This window comes from Aptenodytes forsteri, unplaced genomic scaffold (genome assembly GCF_000699145.1).
Source record: "Aptenodytes forsteri isolate BGI_AS27 unplaced genomic scaffold, ASM69914v1 Scaffold207, whole genome shotgun sequence".
Lineage (NCBI taxonomy): Eukaryota > Metazoa > Chordata > Aves > Sphenisciformes > Spheniscidae > Aptenodytes > Aptenodytes forsteri.
Genome location: NW_008794836.1, coordinates 1238979 through 1262298, shown reverse-complemented (window position 1 = coordinate 1262298; position 23320 = coordinate 1238979). Strand labels below are relative to the sequence as shown.

Genomic DNA, 23320 nt, shown 5'->3' with positions numbered 1-23320 from the left:
TCACTAACATAGTGACATTGATTTACATTAACGGAGGACGTGGATCGTCACAAATAAAATCAGTCACAAAATAATGTTTACTCTTGACCATCACTTCCCCTGCTCTCATTTCTTGATGCAAGGAGAGCACGTAGAAATAACCCCCATGAGCACCTGGAAACCCAGGTGTGGGGCAACGCAGCTGGAGCCCTACTCTGGTGAGAGCAGTAGACATTACAGGGAGAAGAAAAAGCACTTCGGCTAGTTCATCCTCTAGCTTAACGCACTCTTGCTTCCTAGATTACAATTGCTTCACTGAGGATAATTGTGATTGTCTTAAAGCAACAGGGCTCCCACGTCTTTTCTCACAGACTAAACCACAGTGTACACAGCTCACTTCAAAGACAGACATTTCCTGCAATGTTTATCCTAAGTTTTCCTTGACACTTAGTTTATACCAAATTTCTAAGTCCTCACATTATTTTGGTATTTTTTGATGGCTGTCACATCCCCGTCTACGTTTTTCATGTATTAGCCAAGCAATCATTACGCATTATTTGCTTATTTTTCAGTGGTCCGCATCCCATCTTCATCCCCACTGTCCATGGAGACTGCTTCTCTCCTGGTAGCTCCCAACCCCATTCTTTCCTACAGGAAGCTTTTGAACCCAGTCTCCTCCTTTCCTGGCCTTCCTCTCCTTGAGTTTCTGGCTGGCAGCTCTCTCCATCTCTTCCTTACAGCCTAAGAAAGAAGAACACTGATTTTGCGCAGAGAAAAAGCATCCTGCTTGCTCTCTGGTTCTGGAAACAGGGCCTGGAGCAGGATGTACAGGGAAAATCCTGCTCATCTCCTGATGCTCTGAAACAGAGTACATCCCATATGGTCAGGATCTTCACAGGATTTTGCAACTAAACTTTTAACAGCTCCCTGCTGATCGCGTGCAAGTGGCAATTTTTCAAAAGCTCAGTGCTTGGCCAAAGTTTGGAGGGTTTTTTTTTCCCTTCTGTTGGAATAGTAAATGATGTATCTGTGACCAAAACACCAAACCTTCAGCCCTCGAGCCATAACATAGACATGCAAACATTTCTTAATTAAACAGCTGTAAAATAATTTTAGCAAGGGCAAAGTCACCTTCTTAGTGGGAATCACTGAATTTTGCCAAAAAAAGTCAATTTGAGATAAATAACTTGCATGGAAAGTCTCTACTTGGTGACTGTCAAAACTGCCAGAAAATGATAAAATTAAAAAGGGTCTTACAGTAACAAGTGTCAGGTAGTGACTCTACTAGGTCTGATTGTAAAAATAGTGTCTAGTGTTAATGCAACTTAAAAAGATTGAAAAAAAAAAAAAAAGACGACATTGTCGCAGAAGCAATTGACAGTATCTGAAATGGAAAGTTAGCGCCTTCATGAGAGCCCTGTTTGAAATCCCTTTGATGCTAGGCTTTCACTCCGTCCAATTTTAGTAGACAACCAGTTTAGAACACTTGTTTTACAACGTTTTCAAACAGAAGACAAACCCTTGGCTCTAAAAATTAATCTTATGAAAAAAATAGAAACTCAGGATGCTGTAATTTACAAAGAGATTTATGAGTTCTTCAGTTGCATAAGAATGAAAAGAAAGCATTAGCTAATTGTTGAGAAATACAGACCAAACCAAAAATGCTACATAAAAAATATAACAATAAAATTCACATTAAATTATTTATTCAGTAATTAAAACAGTAACACTTTTCTTTATACAAAGCCCCCCATCAGTTTTGACGAGAGGGGCAAAAAAGTTCAATGGAGTTTTGAAGGAAGCAGGGTTGGAAAACAGGTCGGGGGAGGAGAGGGACCCTGATTTGACTGATGGTTTTAAACAACAGCTACAAACAGCTAGCAGGGAAAGTGCAGCATAGTTCTGCAGATACTTTACTAGATTACTGTAAACCTCAACTGCTATAAATATCAGTTGTCTATAGGTACTAGTTACCTGAGCCCAAGCTCACCAGAATCAATGCTGATTCCAACTGATGTCCACCAATGTTGGACCAGACCCCAGGCCACCACACTGTGCCAGCCAACACTGAACTGCAATTTAGGCATTCGAGGCTGGTCCCAATGATCTCAATGCCATCGAAGATTTCCAAAGACACCGAGGGGAGGAAGCAGTATTTGGGCTCCTGTACGCAAACGGCCATCATCAATGATTCACAGCTGATCCATCTTGAAGGCTTGAGCCTTTGAGCAGGTGCATGAGATAACTGTGATGCTTTAATTACCCCCATCCCTAAACCATCTTTATTGGGAGCTAAAAACATCCTGCATTTCACAGGGAACTCCAGCCCAGCTTTCACAGGTCCCACTGTGGTGTCATGGAGACCACAGAGCAAGAACAGGGAGAGGGTCATGGGCACTGTGCAGACCAAGGGCAGCTAAAACACAGGTTTCCAGGGACACCTCTAATTCCCCTTGGCAACCAGTTCCCTCCATAAGACGGGGCCAGTATAAACCTGCCAACACAGCCTAATTTTAATAAGTTGAGCAGCGGCTGCCCAACCATCTACATGCAAAGCTGGAAAGGATCATCTCTGCTCACAGCTCTACCAGCTCAACCTTTGCAAGATGACTGCTCCTGCCTCTCCTGTCATAGGGACCAGGATTCTGACCTTGCTCAGGCAAGAGTCCCTTAGTCTTTAAAGGGCTATCTTCCTGCATTACAACTGTCAGATTGTGCCCATAGGGCTAACATGTAAAAGCAGTATTTATTTTTAAATACCTTCCTGCTTTACATGAGATTTCAGTTCCAAACAGCATGCATCAACTTTTTTAAAAAAATCCACACACAAACAGTATTTATCATCCAAATACCCTTTAAAAGCTCAAAGGCTGACATATTAAAGCCAAGAAGTCAAATTTAAAAATATATATATTTCTAAATCGTTTATAAGAAATACATGTTGCTGGTCCATTGATATGGAGAAAAAGCTTGTACCTGAAATTAATTAAAAGAATCATATTCAAAAAGATATGTTTGTCTGCTGACAGGCAATATATTGCACCTCTCTACATAACTCTGCTGACTCCATGGTCATCTTTACAGATAGAACAAATCAGGGGTTTTGAAAGGGGTTTTTTTTGTTGGGTTTTTGTTGTTGTTGTTTGTTTTTTTACAAGTATGAAAAAATTCCATTCACTCCTGAGGTTACAGAGAATGCAATAAAATGCCTACATTTTCTCAGTCTCAGATGAGATTTAGTGATGTCATTCACTTCATTTCCAAAGGACGTGCATTTGAAGCATGAGGGTGGAATGGAGGGAACCAGGTATAGCTACATGTGTGTGTATATATATGTATATAAATATATACATACACATAAAGAATTGTGGAAGGAGAGCAAGACATACACAATAGCCTGGAAGCAGAAAGGCTGGGTACGGGCAAGTTGATCCTAGGTGCAGGTGGGGGGAAACGTGACACCCCCCTCCCGCAACCTCTGCTCTCCCTGAAAGCTGTGATGAGATTCATCCTCGAAAGCATGTTTTGAGGCAGAAGTAGACGACAGAGAAAACTGCCATTCACTGAAGATCTTCACACTATGAAAGAGGTATGAGATAAACTGATAACTGAATTTGTGTGTCTGGGGAGGAGAGGAACACAGATCAAAGTGCATTTTACTATTGCCAAGTGTACCTTATTCAGCTCTCCAGAAATCAAATCTGCCGGGCAGTCAGTTGCTGCACTATTCCATCATCTTGTTGGGACGGAAATGCCCAGTTGAAACAAGCTGGTATCTGCTTTTCAAAAACTGGTGAAAACCTTGAACCCTCCCAGTCTTCAAATGAAGACACAAAAATTGACAGCAGATTTCTCAACATTCATAGGAATAAAATCAAATCCTGGACAATTTTAAGGAGTTTAGTACGTAGATTTTCTTGAAATAAAACAATAATTTCCCTATGTTCTCCCAGAAATAGTGACAGAGTACATCATGTTTTATAAGTCCTCGCAAAATGAATCATCCACTTTCTTGGGTCAGCATCAGAACTCACCACACACAAAAAGAATGAAACAACTCCTTTAGTAATGCTTTAAGACACATAACTTGTCTGTGACCTGATTTTAAGGGCCTTTTTTTCCTATCTGTGGAAACATGAGCAGTCTTAACATTTCTGTTTCTTTCTCACTGCCATCAATTCTCTGTAACTGCAACGTTACGAGCAAGCGCTCCCCTCCTCTTTCAAGAACAAAACCATCACAGCATCTGCTTCTCATAAGCACATTTGTGCGTGTGTATGTGTGCGTGTATGAGAGAGAGAGAGAGAGGCAAATCTGCTGAATTTACTTAAAAGTTTGTCACAGGGAAGGGTTTTTTCTTTCCCATCCTTCCAATTGTAGAACATAGAAGCAGGGCTACTGCTATGCACTTGTGCTTTTACTTTCAACTCGCTTGTTAGTACAGGGGATGGTTAGTGACTGAGGAAAAAAAAAAAGACTTTATTTGACTTTCGAAGTTGATTGACGGGTGCATGAACGGCTATAGACGAAAGCAGATTTTTATTGGCACTTGTCTCCCAGAGCCTGCAGAGCAACAGAAGTTCCTTCAGCACACTCACAGGTTCAGCAGTGGAAACCGGGCACACAACAGTAGTCCTTGAGGTGGAAGAGGCGATAGCTTCACCACATATTCATCCCCACTACCCATCAACTCAATAAAACAATCCAGAAAGGGATTCCAGTGCAAACCGTGGGCCTGTTTTTTCCTGTCCCATCCTGCTTTGACATCTATAGGGAACAGGAGGAGGTCCCTCATCATCTGAACTTGCAAAAAGGAAGGCAATGAACTGACTGCTCTTGCTAGACTTTAAACTATTTCAGGAAGTCAAACACACTACACCTTAAGAAGAAATGTTGCCTTTTCTTTTGCTTCCCCCGCCACCCAAACTCTCCAGCCCTGTAGTTCAAAGACGATACATTGCCTCTTTGCCTTCCAGCTTTGCCAAGTCCAGGAAAAAAAAAAAAAATTAAAAATTTAAAAAAGCTTGGATTTTTTTTTTTCCTCCCAGTATTTCTAATACTATCAGAATTCCTAAGTCAGAACTCTTATTCTTGAGATATGTCCTGAACTATACTGTCCTGATAAGAAAGTGAACCGTGGCAGCTATTACTATGTTCCCTCCCATACAGTTTTCCCATTGCATTACAAATTCATTGACAAATTGAGGAGCTAGCTCCACCAGAGCAGCAATAATATATAGAACTGTCATGAGAGTGAAATTTATTAAGAGAAAGAAATGCTGATGGACTATAAAGATTAGGAAAAAAAACCCCACCACATTTAATTCAGCATCCCAACACAGAAACTACAACCCTACTATTTTAAAGTAATATTTAAGCATAGTCCATTCAGCACTTTTACGCTGTCTCACGCTTCGAATCAGCAAGGTACACACTTAAGGGTCTTGCCAAACTGTGACATAATCCTAATGCCTCCAGTGCCAGCATGTCAAGCCCTCTCACGTGGCAAGTGAGAACGCTCAACACTTCGTAGGAGCAAGTTCATAAAGCCCGGAGAGAAGCGGCAGCGCAGGGAGGGAGGCCTGAACCTCGGAGTGGCATGCACATCCCCAGCACTCCCCCTCCCCTTTCAAACGCAGATCCATGTGGTCTCCACCTGACAAACCTACATCTACAATGCTCATTGCCTTAAAACTAAACTGTTTATTACCTCAGCCATGTGTTTAAGCCTTGGTTTCCATTTAGCTGGTTTGTCTTTCAGACAGGGATGTCTGAAAACAGTGGTAACAGAAATATACTAGGTAATAAGAGCCTTGGGAAATACTACAGAGGGACCCTGGGTGCACAGAGCAGAAAGGCAACATCTCCAAGCAACAGCTAGGACCTGGCAACCCGTGCCCCGATCCTGCGCTCAGCCCCACCTAAGCACATGCTGACACTCACGCTGGAGTCACTAGGGTTGGGCATGGGGGCTGACCCAGCTCCAGCCCTTCGCAGGACGGGGGCTGTCGAGGGTAATCTTGCAGCCCTTATTCAGGATTGCATCGTGCTCACTTTGGCTTCAACTAAAGTCTTTATTATGCAAGTCAGGCCCAAGGCCCAGCCCAGAAACGGGGTTTCCCAAACACCTTGCAAAGCGCTGTGGCTAGACGTGGCCACGTCATTTCCAAGTTCAGATTCTTACCCAGACAGCAGCCAAGTCTGAATTTGCGCACGCTGAGCACATGCAACTTCTTACGAAAATCAAGAGCTGCAGCTGGGGTCTCGTAAAGCCCACAGCAAATATTAGGTTAGACAAACAGATTTTGAAGTCAACAGGAGTTTAAAATTTCAGCGCTTTCCTTGAGGTGCTCAGCAGACAGATCAGGCTAGTTGAAAACATTTTGTTTCCACAATTCACACATTTCTGACATTTCTTTCCTGAACATTGATGTTACAAGTTACCACCCCTGAAATGGCTTAGCTGAAAGTCCTGCCTCGTGAGTTAAAATAAGAATATACTGATATTTATGAGCACTGCGAGGGCCTGAAACATAACCCATAGGGGACTGTGTTCAACAGCTTCAATGGATCATGGACGACGCCCAAACTCATGTCCGATTTAAATCCGTAAGAGTATTTGGTCCATTTTGAAAGAATGGATGGGTTGGAAATGCAGTTCCTGTAACCCCAGGCTTTGCTCCATGTGAAAGGTGTTTGCAAGTTTCTGACAATCAACACAGCACAAAGCCACCTTTAGAAGCAAGAAAATAAAAACACCCTTACTACAATCTAACACCAGCAGGAAAAATATTTGGCTGAAACTTTAGGTGCGAATTATACTTGCTTAAGCTAGAACAAAAGGACAAAAACATCAAAATCTAGTAATGTGGAAACAAGGAAGATTTAGCTCTTTAAAAAGAAAGGAAGGATAGACATTTGAGGTAACAAAACAAAAAACCCAAAATGCACAAACACATCACAGACATCTAAAAATAGCATTTTATACATTTTTTTGCCAGTGCTTCTCTGAGAGCAAGTTCTTTAAACAGAACTTAACAATTTTACAATTTTTTTTAAAAAAATATGTCATCCTAAAATAGCCCATCAATCCTTACCCAAACTTTCTGTATTTCTACAAAAATAGATGCAAACAGAGCTACAAAATACTGTATTCCTGAAAGGAGGCGCACTGTAGTCAAGGAAGAGTCTTTTTCCTGACAATTGAGACTGTTCATAAAAATATCAAGCTGAACAAAACAAAACACTGTTAAAGGAGCAGAAAGGAGTTAGGTTGCCCAGCTGCAGCAGGCTCAGATGAGGAAAGAAAGAGAAGTTAGGTTTTTGTTTTTTTCCAACACTGTGGGACCCATAAACGGCCTTACAAACAAAAGGCTCAATAGCAAAACCAGAACGGTTGGCTCTTCATCTTCATGTGTGTCCTTTGCCCCATGCAGAAGGAGTCGACAACTGTTATATCGCCCGCCCAGCTGCGCTTACTCCAGCTTAAACTGGTCTTAATTTAGCTGAACTTCAGAACCAAGAAGTTTCCTTGCTCTTGTCCTGATGCTGTAGACCTACATTTCAGAAAAGAAAAAAAAATAATTTAAATTTGATACAGCTTTTTCCTCCCCCTCCCCAAGCAACTGAAGTAAGGATAAACATTTTTGATTTAAAAAAAAAGAAAAAAAAAAAACCCACAACTTACCAGCCTAGCGGACTTGTTACTAACGTTGCTATTGCTCCCAATTTTATAGTTTATGTGGGATAAGCTTAAACCACACCTAAGTGGCTCAAGCAGTTCAGGAATGCTGATAAAATCCTGTGTGCGCTTCCTTGTTTTGGCCCTGTTTGGAGCATGTCATGGCATGATAAAACCCTCCAGCAAGGTCTGCACAGACAATCCACCAGCCTAGCGGACTTGTTACTAACGTTGCTATTGCTCCCAATTTTATAGTTTATGTGGGATAAGCTTAAACCACACCTAAGTGGCTCAAGCAGTTCAGGAATGCTGATAAAATCCTGTGTGCGCTTCCTTGTTTTGGCCCTGTTTGGAGCATGTCATGGCATGATAAAACCCTCCAGCAAGGTCTGCACAGACAATCCAGTATGCAACAGAATAATTTTTCCTGATAGGGGCCAGCCACAGACCCTACCTCTTTTAGAAAGGCCTGTGACACTTCAGGATCTCGCAGTTTCTATGGTATTTCACCTTACAGAAGAGAGAGGGAAAGTGTTCCTGCAGCAAGTAAAAAACCCAAATAATTTCACCTACAGAGTGTCAGATTTTTAGCCAAGAATGGCTAGTGCTTCCATATGGGAAAAATTAATGATTTTCAGCTTGCATTTGTTATGAGTTCCTCTAACATTTTCCTTTATAAAAAGTGAGGACTATCTAATAAATGTGGTGCTATGTTGTGGCTTTAGCATTATAGACTTGGAACCTGTGTTATAGTCTGGGATTTCTCTGCTCCAGAGGGATTTCAGTCTTCGCTAGATTTACACCCAACAGGGCGTATACCTAAAATCCAGACAATAGAGGGGGAGGTGAGGATGAAACTTCCCAAAGAAGAAACACTCTTGTTCATTTATAGGGAAAGTAAAAAGGACAGAGGTGCAGCCACATATTTTAAGAGGTAGTAAGGCACTTAGGACTTGCTGATTTAAAACCTGCCCCTTGACCTTTTGAGTCAAGCAAATCACATTTTGTGAAATGAAGGTGCACTTCTCACTATAAATGATCATTGCTATATAGACAGCAATGCTCCGCTCTGTGTCATACTATCTACTGCCCTGCTACATAATGTACCAAGACCAATGCATCAACTACCTGTAGGTGAGACTCCAGACTTCAATGATGTTGCAGCCATTGAAGCTTAATGTTCATTTGATCACTAACCTGTGAAAACTGACAGATCCATGTGCCAAGCACGGATCTCTCACTTTCATATCTGATCACATAATGAAACACAAAGGAAAACCCGTATGTTTTCAGAGAGTCTAATAGGCATGATGGGTTCAGATCTGACCACCACCACCTTGTTTTAGGAGCACAAACAGTTAAATCTTTAATGATGATCAACATCATTTCAGAGTTGAGCTACAAAGCAATTAACAGTCACATAAAAGATGACAGCATATGGCTCTATCCATGTGAGGATTCCCAAGCAGCGTCCAAACACTTGTGTCCAGCAGTGAACAGTCAAGGAAAGCAGAGCACACAGGTATAGCATGCCAAGCCCTGCTCAGTGGCTTTCTGCTCCATTTCACACGCACTTGCACCTATTTCTTCAGATTGGAAAAACTGGGATAACCCTCGACTCCTATAAAAACATGTTCAGAGGCTCTTTACTCAGTGAGGATGTCTCCTTGTTGCTTAGGAGTTACTTGCTTTCCTGGCAGCTTCATTCACAGGCAGAGTCATCATAAACTGCTGTTAGTTTCCTTCAAAGCTCCCTCAAAGTTAGTGATGAAAATTTTGTGTTATTTTTCCCCTGCTGTTTACATTTTTTTTAAACAAAGACAACAACAACAAAAAAAGAGGGAGTCAGACAGCAGAAACATATCAGAGTGTAAGGGAGTCATTTAAGTTCACCAGTGGAGCACTAAAGGCCACCAGAGGCAATGGAAGCTGATGAGAAGAGAAACAGGTTATATGGCTCCTAGCAGCTTAAAAAAAATGACACACACACCTGTTTAAAAGGTTGTCCACCTGATGGCAGCAACTGGTAGAAGGGGAATAACCAGCTGAACAGACACCTTCCTAGTTAGGTGTCTTTGAGACAAACAGAAATAACTGTAAGAAGGAGGTTTAAGGTATAGCTATTAAGTCTAAACAGCCACAGAAAGCAATCCAAAAAACTAAAGTTGCCTTAGTTACAGAACTGAATGTGGAACACTTTCCGTGCCTTGTCCTCATTATATTCCCATCTTCTTCATGGCAAGGCTATCTGCAGTCCTAATATGTCATCCGAGTGCAACCCTGCTACTAACCGAAAGCTTTCGCTTGCAGCCTGCTGCAGGAACGTTTTCCTCTTAGCAAAGATATCCTCGGTTGCGTTGCATGAGTCAGTATTGCCACACCAGCACAACTCCCTGTCTCTGGGATACCAACGTTATCGCTAATTGCCACACAAGCAGAATGCAGGTTCTGTGGCAACATTTAAACAAACTTAATGACAAACTCGTGGGGGGGGAACAGAGACAACTTTACAGAAGGCAGCAGACTGACCAATCAAATTCCGTATTCAGTGTGACACACTGACGTACAGGCATTTCCAAATGTTAGCCAGGACTAGAGGATGTTGATTAATTCACCTCAGTTTAAAGTTATGCACCTCATTGTGCATAACTTTGCATGATAAAGATGTGCACCTCAATTTTAAGATGGAGTTACAGCCCTCAGCTCTGCCAAAATCCTGCTCTGCTTTTAGTGTGCTGGGGCTACAGGAAGCCTCCTCCAGCACATCTGTCCAACAGCAGGACAGGATATCCTCCTGTCCTAGGCTCTGCAGTAGCAGGGCAAGTTGCTCTGCTCTCCTCCCCACGGGGCTGCCCGCAGACCTGGCAGCTGCCAGCGCAGCTGGATCCGACTGACCACCTGAAGTGCCCAGTGTGCAGGGCAGCCTCCCGCCCTGCTCCTGAGGAGAACACCGATGGCCGTAACCATCAGCTCCACCGCAAGACAGCAATTCCCCTCCCCGCCTCCCTGGTCTTAAGTGCTCAACTCAGCTTGTGCACCCTTAACGTGAACATGAGGATTTAGCCCCGACACTGTGGGATTACGGCTGCAGCAACGCTCTCTGTACATATGCCGTGAACTGCAGTCAGTGCTGCTAGAGGCTGACCTCGCTTTGCTGGACATCAGCAGGACAGGGAATTGTGGTCTAAAGCACAAACATGTTGTGCTTATATCAATGTGTTTATATCAATGCTTGATATAAAACATACTTTTATATTGAGCATTATAGCTTGGGCAGTTCAGTTTTGGAAAGACACTGCATGCCGGCAGCCACAAACATAACAAGTTTTAATAGATTTTTGATGTAGACTAGCATTTTCTTTAATCCCACTTGTACCAATAAACAAGCTTCCAAAAGGGTTAATTTGCAGCACACAATGTGAGGATTAAGCCACATTTAATGGGAATCGGGTAGCTAAATCCCTCTTCATCCTCTAAAACAGGACCATGTAAGTTCAAACAGATGTGCCAGACAGATCAATACTTTGTTAGCTCTACGAACAGTGATACACTGATGTCCCACACAATCTGTTCTGAAACATAAATTCCCAAACTGTACCGTGCATGCAAGGGGAACCCCCTCTTAACCTTTGAAGTGATTCAGCATCATCCATTCATGAGATCGAATATTTGGCTTAGTAGGGCAGAGATGCAACAATGTAGCTGGAAGAGGGTAAGATTACAGCCAGCCTGCCCTGACCCCAACGCTACCATTCCATATAATTCAGCGTGAGGAATTTTGCAAATGTTTCTATAATCGCATGTGACAGTAGCACAAGAAATGTGACCCACAGTAAGGGGCAGGGCGGAATCATTTTCGTATCTGAAGGGCTCTGAAAAGCAATGTCTAGGTATATACCAAATGAGCTTTTTTTATATAAATCATCTGGAATCTGATATATTGACAGCTTCACAGGTTGATGTCTGTTATTCTCCAGGGACGTATGAGCAAAGGCTTCCAGAACTGAAGTTTTCTTGCCGCTATGGCCTTACCCTACTCTGGAGAAACCACTTCTACACTGCAGAAAGCCAGTACACTCTTCCAGGCCCTTCAGTTTTTAGCCTCTCTGTTGAGATTGCTGTCTCACATTAGAGTTCAATGTAATGAAATTCTGCGTGATGTGGAGACTTATTCAGTATAATCCTCCCCTGGAGTGGACGTGGAGCAAGAAAAGCTTCACCTGTGCTGGTGAGTGCTGGATGAGACTCAGTGTGGTGCTTCAGCAGCCCACTCCTCTCCCGGGCAGCACAACACACCTTCCCCTGGGATGACACCATTTGAGATGCGTGCAAAACACTGGGGCAACTGAGCTCCCTCTTTTCACCATGAGCACGCCTCGAATGCCTGTCACCAAAGCATTTGTCTTCAATCTGCAAGCTGCAGGCAAGGCCAAAAAGGGAGCTCAGAGCCTTCCTGCCCTTCCCAGCAAGCCTCTGCTTGGAGAACACAGAAGAGATGAGCGTGCAGGGTAAGCGAGCAAATAATTGTAATGTCACAGGCTACCACTACCTGCTGTGTTTCATTGCTTGCTCCCTTGTTTCCAAAGCCTTACGTGCCAAACTGGGGCTGCCTGATAAGGTCTTGCTGTTATGTTTCAGTGCATGGGCATTTTGAATAGTCACAAACAAGTGAAACATTGCTCTGCTGAGATCCTCTGCTCCTGCAAACTAGTCACACATTTCCCCTCTTTCTTTTCCCCCACAGGAGCTCATGGACTAAAACCCACACATCAGGCATGGGCCAGAAATTAACAGTTCAGGCCTCCTCCACTGCCTTCCACCCTGAGTAGACAACTACAAGACATGCAAGCCCCTGTTAAGCACTGCCAAATCAGGATCCTGATAAAATTAGCATCCAACTGTACCCCTCCAACGGGATTTTCACAAGGAGCAGGCAGCAGCAAGCAAATGCTATATTAGTCCTGTAAGGCAGTGCTAGGGCCCGTAGTCCTTTTTGAGGTACTCTGTTCCTACAGAAAAGAGAAAAAGCACCTGCTTTGTTATATGTACTACTACCAACAAAGTAGCAGTAAGCAAACCAACTTGCCCAGCACTGAAACAAAACACAGGCTAGGCTGGACTCATACCTAAGCCAGGTAGTGGTTTCTCCTGACTAACAATCCCTTACGCAGTTCTCGGCTCCGTCCCCAAAAGGTAAGTCAAATACCAGAGCTCTGGAGCTGGACTGCTGGGGCTACTGTCAGTGCAGGGGGCTCATCCCCTCTACCGGTGGCAGTGACAATTTGCTCACGCTTCAGAGGAGGCGGCTCACTCCCATTATGGAATTTGTCAGAAAGGCAAAACTTGAGATCCCAGCCTTGTCAGATTATCATTTTATACCCAAAAGCACAAAATGTAATCCCTCTTGTATCATTGGCATGACTGGAAATGTTATTAATAGATATAAAATTGTGCAGTGTTAAGAATCCTATTACGCTTTTTCTTAATTTCTTGAGGCAGCAAGTGGCATGGTATTTAGAAGAGATTATTGGTTCCCAGTTGCTATTAAGGGATGACAGAGAGATTTGTGTTAGGTTAGCTCAGTTATAATCGGGTTTTGGGTTCATATTATTTCATATTTAAGAATCAGCATTTTTTTCTCCACCAATTCTTTGTTCCCCTGCCCACTGATCAAAGCAAGGAAGTGCTTCTCACACATTGAATCAGTTAGCTAGAGCTATCAAGAAGACAGACAAACAGATACCTTAAGGAAAAAGGAAGAGAGATGTAAATCTAGTATTTCCTTAATAAATAACATAACATGTTTAAGAAGTACTAATCTGCAAGGATTGCTGCTGGTCGGATAAATACCAAGCAGAAAAAGGAGACCTCAATAGTGCATATGAGCTCCAGGATGGATGTGCTGGAAAGTGTTAGTCACCCATCACTTGATCGCAACCATGAACAGTGAGGGCTGCTAGACTGCTCCTAACACCGATATGAGAGCCTGCCAGTCAAAGCTCGCAGATGCAGATGTAGTTTATGGAGGCTGTCCTATGGCTACAGACCCTGCAGTAAAATGAATCTAATTCACAGACCTCTGCCGAGACCCTACAGAAAGAAGCTTAGTTTGATGGCGAACACAACTCGGCCAGCATCTCTACTCTCTATGTGACACCTGGATACTACACAGGAAGGAAATGCTGATCTGTTCCAATTTAGATGAGCAAGATGCAATCCTCATGTACCGACAAGTTATTAGTTCAGTCCTCATTGGAGCTATATCTTGGTGAATGCACATACGAACTAGCTGAACAAGCTGGAAGCTTCCACACGGAAGTTTAATTAACCATTTCCCACAAGATTTAAACCAAAAAACACCTATCATGTCACAACTCATTTGGCTTGAATAGGACCCAGGCAGACAAAGGTCCCTCAGCAAAACGCAGTAAGAGCTGGATGTTTAACAGCTCGTCTGCCCTGACAGCAATTTCAGGAGGGATTCCCTCCTGGAAATATATTTGGAGAAGGCTCTGAGAACAAGCCCTGCTTCGGCTGCAGGGATTCCACTTCTTTGCTCAAATTCTTCCTGCTAAAACAAGTCACAGACACAATCGAACCATCTTACCTGTGTCAAACCCAAAACTTGGTACAATGTCCACTGTTCCGTGAAAGGCTCCAGCCCATGCTGAGGTAGCGCTGGTGACAGCAGCGGGATCTGTCTTTGTCACGTCACACTGGGGAGCAGGAATCCTGGCTGCGCGGACTGAAGGCATCAGCAGGGACCCATACCGGGGGTCACGGTGCGAGCTGGGATGGTGATGGTGCATGTGTGGATGAGGGTGATGGCGATGCATGTACACGTCATGCATGTGTGCATACGAAGGGCTCACCTGAGATGCTAAAGGATAATGCCAGGATTCAGATGCAGCAGGGGGAGGAGGTGGGGCAGTCTGATGAAGGCCGTGTCCTGGCCAGCTGCTGGGATCTGCTGTTGGGAAGGTGCCTGGTGCAGTAACGGGGAAATCAGGGTGTACTCCACTTAAGCACGGTGGAGGGGGAGGCTGATAAGAGCTGGTCCAAAATGATGTTGGGAAACTGCTCCTTTGGCTTGAAATTGTTGAGCTTTCTGGTAGAGAGGAGAGAAATGAAGTATGACTGAAGCTGAAAAACAAATGTAATGACAAAAGCCCCACAATGATTTTCTACTCTCTGAAATTCGTAACGCTGAACTCAAGCTTCCTCAGCAATCACAGAATCACAGGACAGTTGAGGTAGGAGGGGATCTCTTGAGATCGTCTAGTCCAAGCCCCCCTGCTCAAGTGGGGTCACCTGGAGCAGGTTGTCCAGGACCGTGTCCAGTCAGATTTTGACTGAGATCCAAACTCCACAACCTCTCTCTGGGCAACCTGTTCCAGTGTTTAGCCACCCTCAACAAAAGAAAACAAAAGAGAAAGAAGAAGAAGAAAGGGAAAAGAAGGAAGAAAGGGAAAAGAAGGAAGAAAGGGAAAAGAAGGAAGAAAGGGAAAAGAAGGAAGAAAGGGAAAAGAAGGAAGAAAGGGAAAAGAAGGAAGAAAGGGAAAAGAAGGAAGAAAGGGAAAAGAAGGAAGAAAGGGAAAAGAAGGAAGAAAGGGAAAAGAAGGAAGAAAGGGAAAAGAAGGAAGAAAGGGAAAAGAAGGAAGAAAGGGAAAAGAAGGAAGAAAGGGAAAAGAAGGAAGAAAGGGAAAAGAAGGAAGAAAGGGAAAAGAAGGAAGAAAGGGAAAAGAAGGAAGAAAGGGAAAAGAAGGAAGAAAGGGAAAAGAAGGAAGAAAGGGAAAAGAAGGAAGAAAGGGAAAAGAAGGAAGAAAGGGAAAAGAAGGAAGAAAGGGAAAAGAAGGAAGAAAGGGAAAAGAAGGAAGAAAGGGAAAAGAAGGAAGAAAGGGAAAAGAAGGAAGAAAGGGAAAAGAAGGAAGAAAGGGAAAAGAAGGAAGAGAAAAGCAGCTGTTGTGGCTGTAAATTCTTCTGAGGACAGAGAACCAAGTCACACTGCAGAATACGAGACATTTGGCTAGAGGAAGAATACCAGATCTTCTCAAACTAATTGCATGCTTTGACGGGATAAAGATCGTAGCTAACACATCTGACATTAGTCCCTTACAGTATATATCACGCTGCCCTGTACCCAATAGGATCAGACAAGCAGAATCACCTATGTAACTGAAAGAAGTTTTTGTCAGAAATAAAAGACTCGCTGCTTCTTACAGCTAGGGCTCAACTTATATTTAAATGGATTTCAATACATTATGAAATCACATTCTAAAAATTCCTCTTTTGGAGAAGCGGTTAGTGTTTTTGATGTGTAGGAAAGTATTGGCATCTCCATTCTCACAATCCTCTTGCCAGGTCATGTTTGAAAGTACTGCTTCATGCAATATGTCTCAGCTCAAATAGGGGGTTTTTTGGTCAAAGATGGAAACATAAAAATACAGGACTTTACCCCTGATGAAAGAGCAGTCATAAAAATAGCTTACGGAGAAATAAAGCCAGGGAAGTTTAATATTTGATGAGGCGAGGAATCCTCTGTTCCCCATATAACATTTACAATTTTTTTTTTTTTTTAAATGACCTTTTGTTTTGCTTTGTTTAACAAGCAACTGGAACGAGACTTGGGTGAAGACACCATTGACAACGAACAGATTCTTCAAATGCTCCTGCCCCTGATCGCTGTTTACACAAAAATACTTTGGAAACAAAAAACTGTAAAAGTGTTTTCTAACTGCATCACTAGGACACTTACGTATCTGTTTTAAAATCCATTAAAACCATAGAAATTTTTTCCACACATCAATTGGCTTTGATTTAGGCAGTTTATTGAGCCTGATTAACTTCTGCTATTGAAAATAAACTTTGCAAATGTACTATAGACAAACATAGAGAACTTCTCTCTGTGCCAAACCGCCTCAGAGGCTGCAAGCTTATCTAGCAGACTGTACTCCAACATGGCTTTCTTCAAAAGGTTGCTTCCTTTTTTAGCAACGTATTTCTATAGTAATTCATGCTAGAAGACTGGAGAGAGCTTCAAACATATAACAGAAGTCTCAGCACCCCTCTGAAATTGGTATTGTTCCTTGTTTGTAAATTGTTTCTTGTTACAAGGGATTAGGCCGAGATGGAGAGTGCACATGGCTTGCAGTGCTGGCAGCAGGGCTGACAAAAAAAAGCAAAAACAAGCTTCTTCATGTCCAGTCTGTTGTTCTCCTCACTGCTTAACAGAGAAGCACAGCTTGACAATGCACTGCCAGTATTCTGGAAAATTAATCTCTGTAATCGAGAGTTTTTGGAAACTATCTGGCTGTTATCTGCATGGAAAAGCCCTAAATCCAAACCATCTCACTTCAAAAAAGCACAGAAAACCACAAAGTATCTGCAGGACAACTTTAATACCAGGAGAGAGCACTTTAAACCACTGGATTTGCCAATATGAATTCATCCCAGATTGCATACCAGCTTGGCTTTACCAATCATGCAGAAGGTCTAGGCCACAGAGAACATGTTTGGTCATCTCCATTTTTCAAATCTGTGCACATTTCACAAAGCCATTACCACTGTCAGAAACTGTCATGGGTCGTCCCCCACTGAGACACCACTGAGTGTAACTGCAGGGACCAACCTCACTGGTCAAGGTCAAGTCATGTCACTGCAGATACAGGGTCCATCCAGGTTATATGAACATGCAAGAAAACTTCATCCTGAGTGCTCACAGAGGATGCTACTAAATATCAAGCGTGCAGCAACCCCATCAACAAGAACCATCTCTGTGTTGAACCGCAAACCCCAGCCACCACACATTTTCATGGTGTTTGAAGGGTCTCCTTTCCTTCCCACCTTTAAAACAGCGAGCACAACCAATTATCTTTACAGTTACCATCATGTCAGATACCTGGCCTCTATGGGACATGGCAATGGAGAAACAACCATTTCAGCACTGTCCTTGAGAAAGAAAAAAAAAAAATAATCTGAGTAGCTTCCACGGGCTTTCAGGAGCAGGGAAGGAGGCATTTAACAAAAATCGTCTGCCAGGAAAGATACTGCAGTTACCACAATTTCCTATTCTAAGTACAGGGAGGCAGGGAGATGGCAACATCTCAGATACCACGAAGCGGTGACTAATGCAAATGTTCACGGTGGCTGGCCAACACGCACTGAAAATATGCCAAAGTGCACATGCTGTAAAGAAGACAATGTATGGAATTTTCTGTAGTACAACATTACTTCTCAGTTAAGGCAAGAGAGGAAAAAAACAAAACAAAACAAAAAACCAAGAAGGCAGGGAGATGGCAACATCTCAGATACCACGAAGCGGTGACTAATGCAAATGTTCACGGTGGCTGGCCAACACGCACTGAAAATATGCCAAAGTGCACATGCTGTAAAGAAGACAATGTATGGAATTTTCTGTAGTACAACATTACTTCTCAGTTAAGGCAAGAGGGGAAAAAAACAAAACAAAACAAAAAAACAAGGCAGACAAAAACCCAACACTTTCAGCTAGGAAAAACATGTTGATAAAAATACCGTTAAGGTAACATTAGTTTCAAGGTATCATTAGTTCCATTAGCCCCTGCAAAAGAATCACGTAGCTACACCTTCAATTCCTCACCTCAAAGTCCACGTTACCGGAGCCTGTTGTAGGGAACTATGTTTTATAAAAAGTCAGTTTTGAAGTTAATTTTAGCCTAAACTGATCAGTATTTTCAACATACAAAAGATGAAAACTTGCTCTTTTCAGGACAACAGGTTCTATTTTCTATACTTAAGCAAAATCCCTCCTAGAAACAAAAAAACCCCACCGTATCACCTTAATGATGAAATGACAGTTTGCTCTTCCATCAGGACACTAAAAAAATCCCACAACAAGATGAAAAAAAAAAAGCAGAAAACATTACTAATCCCTCCTTTCAGGTACAGGAGAAATAACGCAGTGAGCTGAGTAGCCAGTTTATGCCCACACACTTTCCATTTAGATCTGTGCCTTCCAAAACAGCTATTGCAAACACAAAAGCTTTTTTTTTTAAAATTTATCTTTGAGTAATTTATTGACAAAAATTCTGACTACCCATGAAGGTTATTTATAAAAGATCTTCAAGCTAATGATATTTTAACTTCTGTAGGTAATGGCATACAAATTCACATCCATTTGCTGTAACTGAGCATCTTTGACAACTGTACATGAACCAGAAGACCAAGGTGTTAGCATCGCTCCTTCCCCACTTTTTTCAAGCAGGCACGTTTCAGAAACTCATTTTGGCCTGATGAAACTCTTATCACCTTCTCTTCTCTGGAGAAGCAAATACCCCCAGCTTTCTCAGCGTCCACAGCGCAGAACCAAGCAGCCCTGCCCAGCAGCCTCCCTGGGGCTTTTCATACCACTTCAGCAGGTGCAGTGACGGCAGAGGGCATATCCCCTTACTTTACTCCCAGAAGACTTTCAGGACACGCAGACCTCCGTTCCCTGCCGACAGCAAGGGGCACGCTGGGTCAGGAGGCAGCACGGCTGAAGAACCCTTACGCCAGGCCACCCTGTCCCCTGCAGAGCCCTCTGGGGAGGGCTGTGCAACCATGGGGGGAGCCAGGGAAAAACAGCAGGGTATGTCTGAGGCCAAAGAGAAGACTTGTGTCATCACCCATGGTATGTCTCCAAGCTCAGTAAAGAGGGCTTGCTGTAGGCATGGGGTCTCTGGGGACTGCCTTGATCCCATCTCTAAAACATTTATAGCCTGTCTGGGCCATTTATAAATGCTCCAGTCTCCTTTTTAGTAAGCACAGGTTCAATCCTGCTCTTAGTCGACTCGACGGAAAATTTCCCGTTAACATTAATGGTCCCGGCTCAAGCCATAAATTCCTCTAGCTCCCTAGCCACTTGTGCTGACCTTTGCTTAAACTTCCTCGGATTTGTCATCATCCTTCTGGAAAGCAAGTCCTTCTGTGCTATTTTTCTCTTCATAGCGGTTTCCAAAAATCCCGTCTCTCTTTATTATCTGTGACTTTCATCAGTACACTCTCACCTCAACATCGCTGATTATGAACACCACTACTCCTACAAGGATCCTCAGGGTGTCTCTCTCACCCAACCCGATGCAAGGCCATTGCTCACAACACTTAGTTCATGGCCCTTTGCCAGTCCACATAAGGACATGATCAGAAATGATGCAGCTGTGGATCCGAAAAACTACCCAGACTGCCACATTCAACAAAATGGAAATAGCGTCTTACCAGCACACTTTCTCCAGCCACCAATTTTGAACTCTTATCTATAAGGTCTACCCAGTTTATCTGGCAAGATCCGCTATCGTTGATCATGCTCATATGCATTACAAGACATAAGTATTATGGCAGTATGCAAATGCCTCGCAGCACCTACCACGTGACTACTCCCTGTTCAGAAGCAGGAGCGATGGATGTATCTCCCCCGTGAGCTCTGCCCGTGGGCAGGCTGCAATGCACCACACCATACGGCTGCAGCCACGTGGGCCAGGGCTTGCACCCAAACCTGTTCCAGCCTGTGCTGGCTCCTCCCTACCTGGAAAGCAGCCGTAGACAAATCATAATCGCCTGGCAAAGTCACCCAAGAAGGCTGCATGGGTCTCCTCACGTCCAAGGCCAGCATCCCGAACAGCTTTGCTCTTGCCTCACAGACCAAGTTTCACGCTTGGAGCTTAAAAATAAGCCTCCAACCTTGCAGCAGACATTTGTGAAGCCACACAAGCTCTGGCCTGTTCTTTCCAGGCCTCGGCGGAGCCGCGGGCTATGGCAAGAGAGGGAGGTGCCTGCTTCTTCCATTCCTTTGGCGCCTCTTTCCCCCTTTTAACACTTCAGATCACTCAACCCCAAGAAGCATCTTGGTTCTTTCAAATTTGAGGGTAATTTTTCCACCTCCACAGAGAAGCAAATTTTCAGCTGCAATGCAATATGCATTACCATGACACAGACCGAGCAAGCCACACCACAGAGAGCAAGTTACTGCTCCTCTTACCTCTCCACAGAGGACTTAGCCCTGCCTTGCTCTTGGTAAGGGCAGTTTCTGGATTGAAGCTACTGGCTTGGCTCAAAGCTCTTGAGAAGTGTTCATCCACTACTGAACCAATGTCTCCCTGGAAGTAAGTGAAAAGGACGCAGCGAGAGTTAAGGTACTCCATCTCGGCAGGCTGGTCTTTCTCATCCTCCTCTTGCTTGCTGGGAAGGGTCACTTCCAGAGACTCCTGCATCTTGTTGTATACAGCTAACTTCTTCTGGGATTAAAAACAAAACAAAGAGATGTATCACTGATGGCATTCAGTGCAAGATCAACATCTGGTTTCCTTAAAGAAAAATAACTGAATACATTGAATATTCATTTCATAATTACAGTTGGAATACAGGGATATTTCACACCGACGTTTCACAAAGAAGAGATTACCAGCGCCACTCAGAGTTTTTATTCCTCACACACAGATGGACCTGCTTCTCAGGAACGTTTCACAACCACAATTTAACGGCAACAGCTTTCACTCAATACCTTCAAAAGAAAACAGACAGGCTCTAACAATTCACTCCTGACTCCCACCTGGAAAGGCTTACTCCCATCAGTAAAGGCTGCAGAGGTCGAGTCCAGCCCTGTGGAAGGGTGGCCAGATACACAACGTCTGCATTTCACCCGTCTAGCTGAACATGCACCAGGTTTTGCCCGCCGCGCTCCCCCAGTCGAGAGCACAGGGCCCTCTGGACTCCCCACATCTACTCGTTGCTGAAGGCATCAAGATGGGAGAATTTGGTGCTTCCTGAAGAATTTTCCACTGTATTATCAAAGTCCACAAAATGCATAAATTCTCACTCACTGCCAAGAAATTTTTTATCATAGGAAGCTATACCTTAGGGTGGTGAGTAGAGTTTGGATGGGGGGGGGGAAATTTGAGGGGTTTTATTTGTTTGTTTGGTTTGGGGTGGTTTGTTGTTTTGCGGTTGGGGTGGGAGACTTTTGCCCCTTTTCCTTTTTTCTTTTTATTTTTTAAACATCAGCTTCTGGAAAAAAGGACAAAAATTCAAGTCATAAAAAATTAAACATGTGATCTGGGGGAAGAAGGGGATTGACAAGTCTGCAAACACATGCAAAAAAATCCACCCCAAACCAAAAACACAGAGAAGCATATAAAAAAAATAAAACCCGCACAAGCCATCTGTGAATGGCTATTTCAGAATCTTCTCTCTCTCTCAAATCAAACCTAAATGTCAAAATAAATGTGTGTGAAGATCCATTTTGCATGGAACATATTTTTCAGATGTTCCACTTTACAACTGTTTTCACAGAAAAAAAATCTCCCCACAACAGTCAAGCTGCAGGAATCATAGCTTTTAGCTAGATAGCCATTTCCACAGCTGACTTTACACACAAGCAGCTTCAGGAACCCAAAAACAACTACAGCACATATGTAGGAGTCTTTCATAGCTTTTCTATAGAATTATAGTTTGATTTATCTTTTATGGTTTGCTTGGCAACACTTTAGCGCCATCAGAATCTCTTTAAGTTTATGGCTTTTTTCCCTTTTTCCAAAGTTGTTCTAAAGAAAAAGTCAAACAATTACACCATCTATAAAGTTCCATTTATACAATAAATAGGCTTGTCCAATTTAGAAATAATTGAAAGTCATTTTCCAATCTTGTATACCGTCAATAGATCTACATTTGGTGCTTTCTAAAATCATATAAGCCAATACAAATTCTTTCATTGTAATACAAAATAGATACTCTGGGGCTAATTTTTAATTATGAATGGTTACGAAAAAAATTAATTGTAAGAAAGAGCTATTGACAAGTGGAACTAAAACCTATAACACTAAAAGCTCATAGAAATTAAGCAACGTATCTGACATGACAGTAGGTTAACTGATAAACATAGAACAGCTCAGTAATACCTTTAATTCTGATGCTGTTACACAAACTGCAATGAGGGATGTAAGTAATTGTATTTTAGTTTGGGATATCTAGACAATGGTCTGGAATTCAAGTAAATCTGTGCTTCACAAAGCAAGTTATACTGTGGTTCTGCTTAGCACAATATTACTTATTTAGACATATGGTTTTATCCCAAAATCCCAAAAATATGAAGAAAAACTGTGGGATTTGGAAAGAACCAAAGATGGAAACAGCAAATTAAAACAGTTTTACTAGAAACTAATTGCTAAAACAAAACATAGTCTGAGGCTCTGAAACTAAGTTTTGCAAATGCAGAATTTGGGGTGACCTGTACTTTTTTGTAAATGCTTTGTGCCTCCTGTAAACAAACAAAGAAAAAGTCTCCTAATATTTGTTCCTGAAATGCTTACTAAGATATCACTCATAGCGAGCTTCATGGTTTTGTCTAAGCAATCACGGAACAATGAGACCTTAGTAAGACAGAAATGGTTATAACAATATTGCATATACAGGAGATATGTGCATTAGAAACCTGTAACACATCTACCTCAGTGACTTGATCGTTCTTAAAGGTGCTCCATAACCCAGGTCCTCTTAAAAATGCGAGACAAGTGGTTGCGGAGGGTGGTTTTTTCATTTTTGTTTTTAATTGGGTTTTGTTTTTCACGTAGAGACAAAGTATGAAAGAGATCCTTTATAAAAGTCTAAATAGATATTGATATATTACGTCACCTCAGGAGTAGTATACATGCC

At 42.7% G+C, this 23320-nt stretch overlaps 1 protein-coding gene across 1 annotated transcript; it reads right to left on the bottom strand.

The window, feature by feature from the left end:
* Positions 1–1545: 1545 nt before the first annotated feature.
* Positions 1546–20904, bottom strand: VGLL3 (vestigial like family member 3). Its single transcript, XM_019470808.1, has 3 exons — positions 20652–20904; positions 14268–14768; positions 1546–7535 (listed from the first exon to the last, which is right to left on the bottom strand). Exons 1-3 carry the CDS (start codon positions 20881–20883, stop codon positions 7492–7494), a joined length of 777 nt encoding a protein of 258 aa, XP_019326353.1. The 5' UTR covers positions 20884–20904; the 3' UTR covers positions 1546–7491.
* Between the last annotated feature and the right edge of the window lie 2416 nt (positions 20905–23320).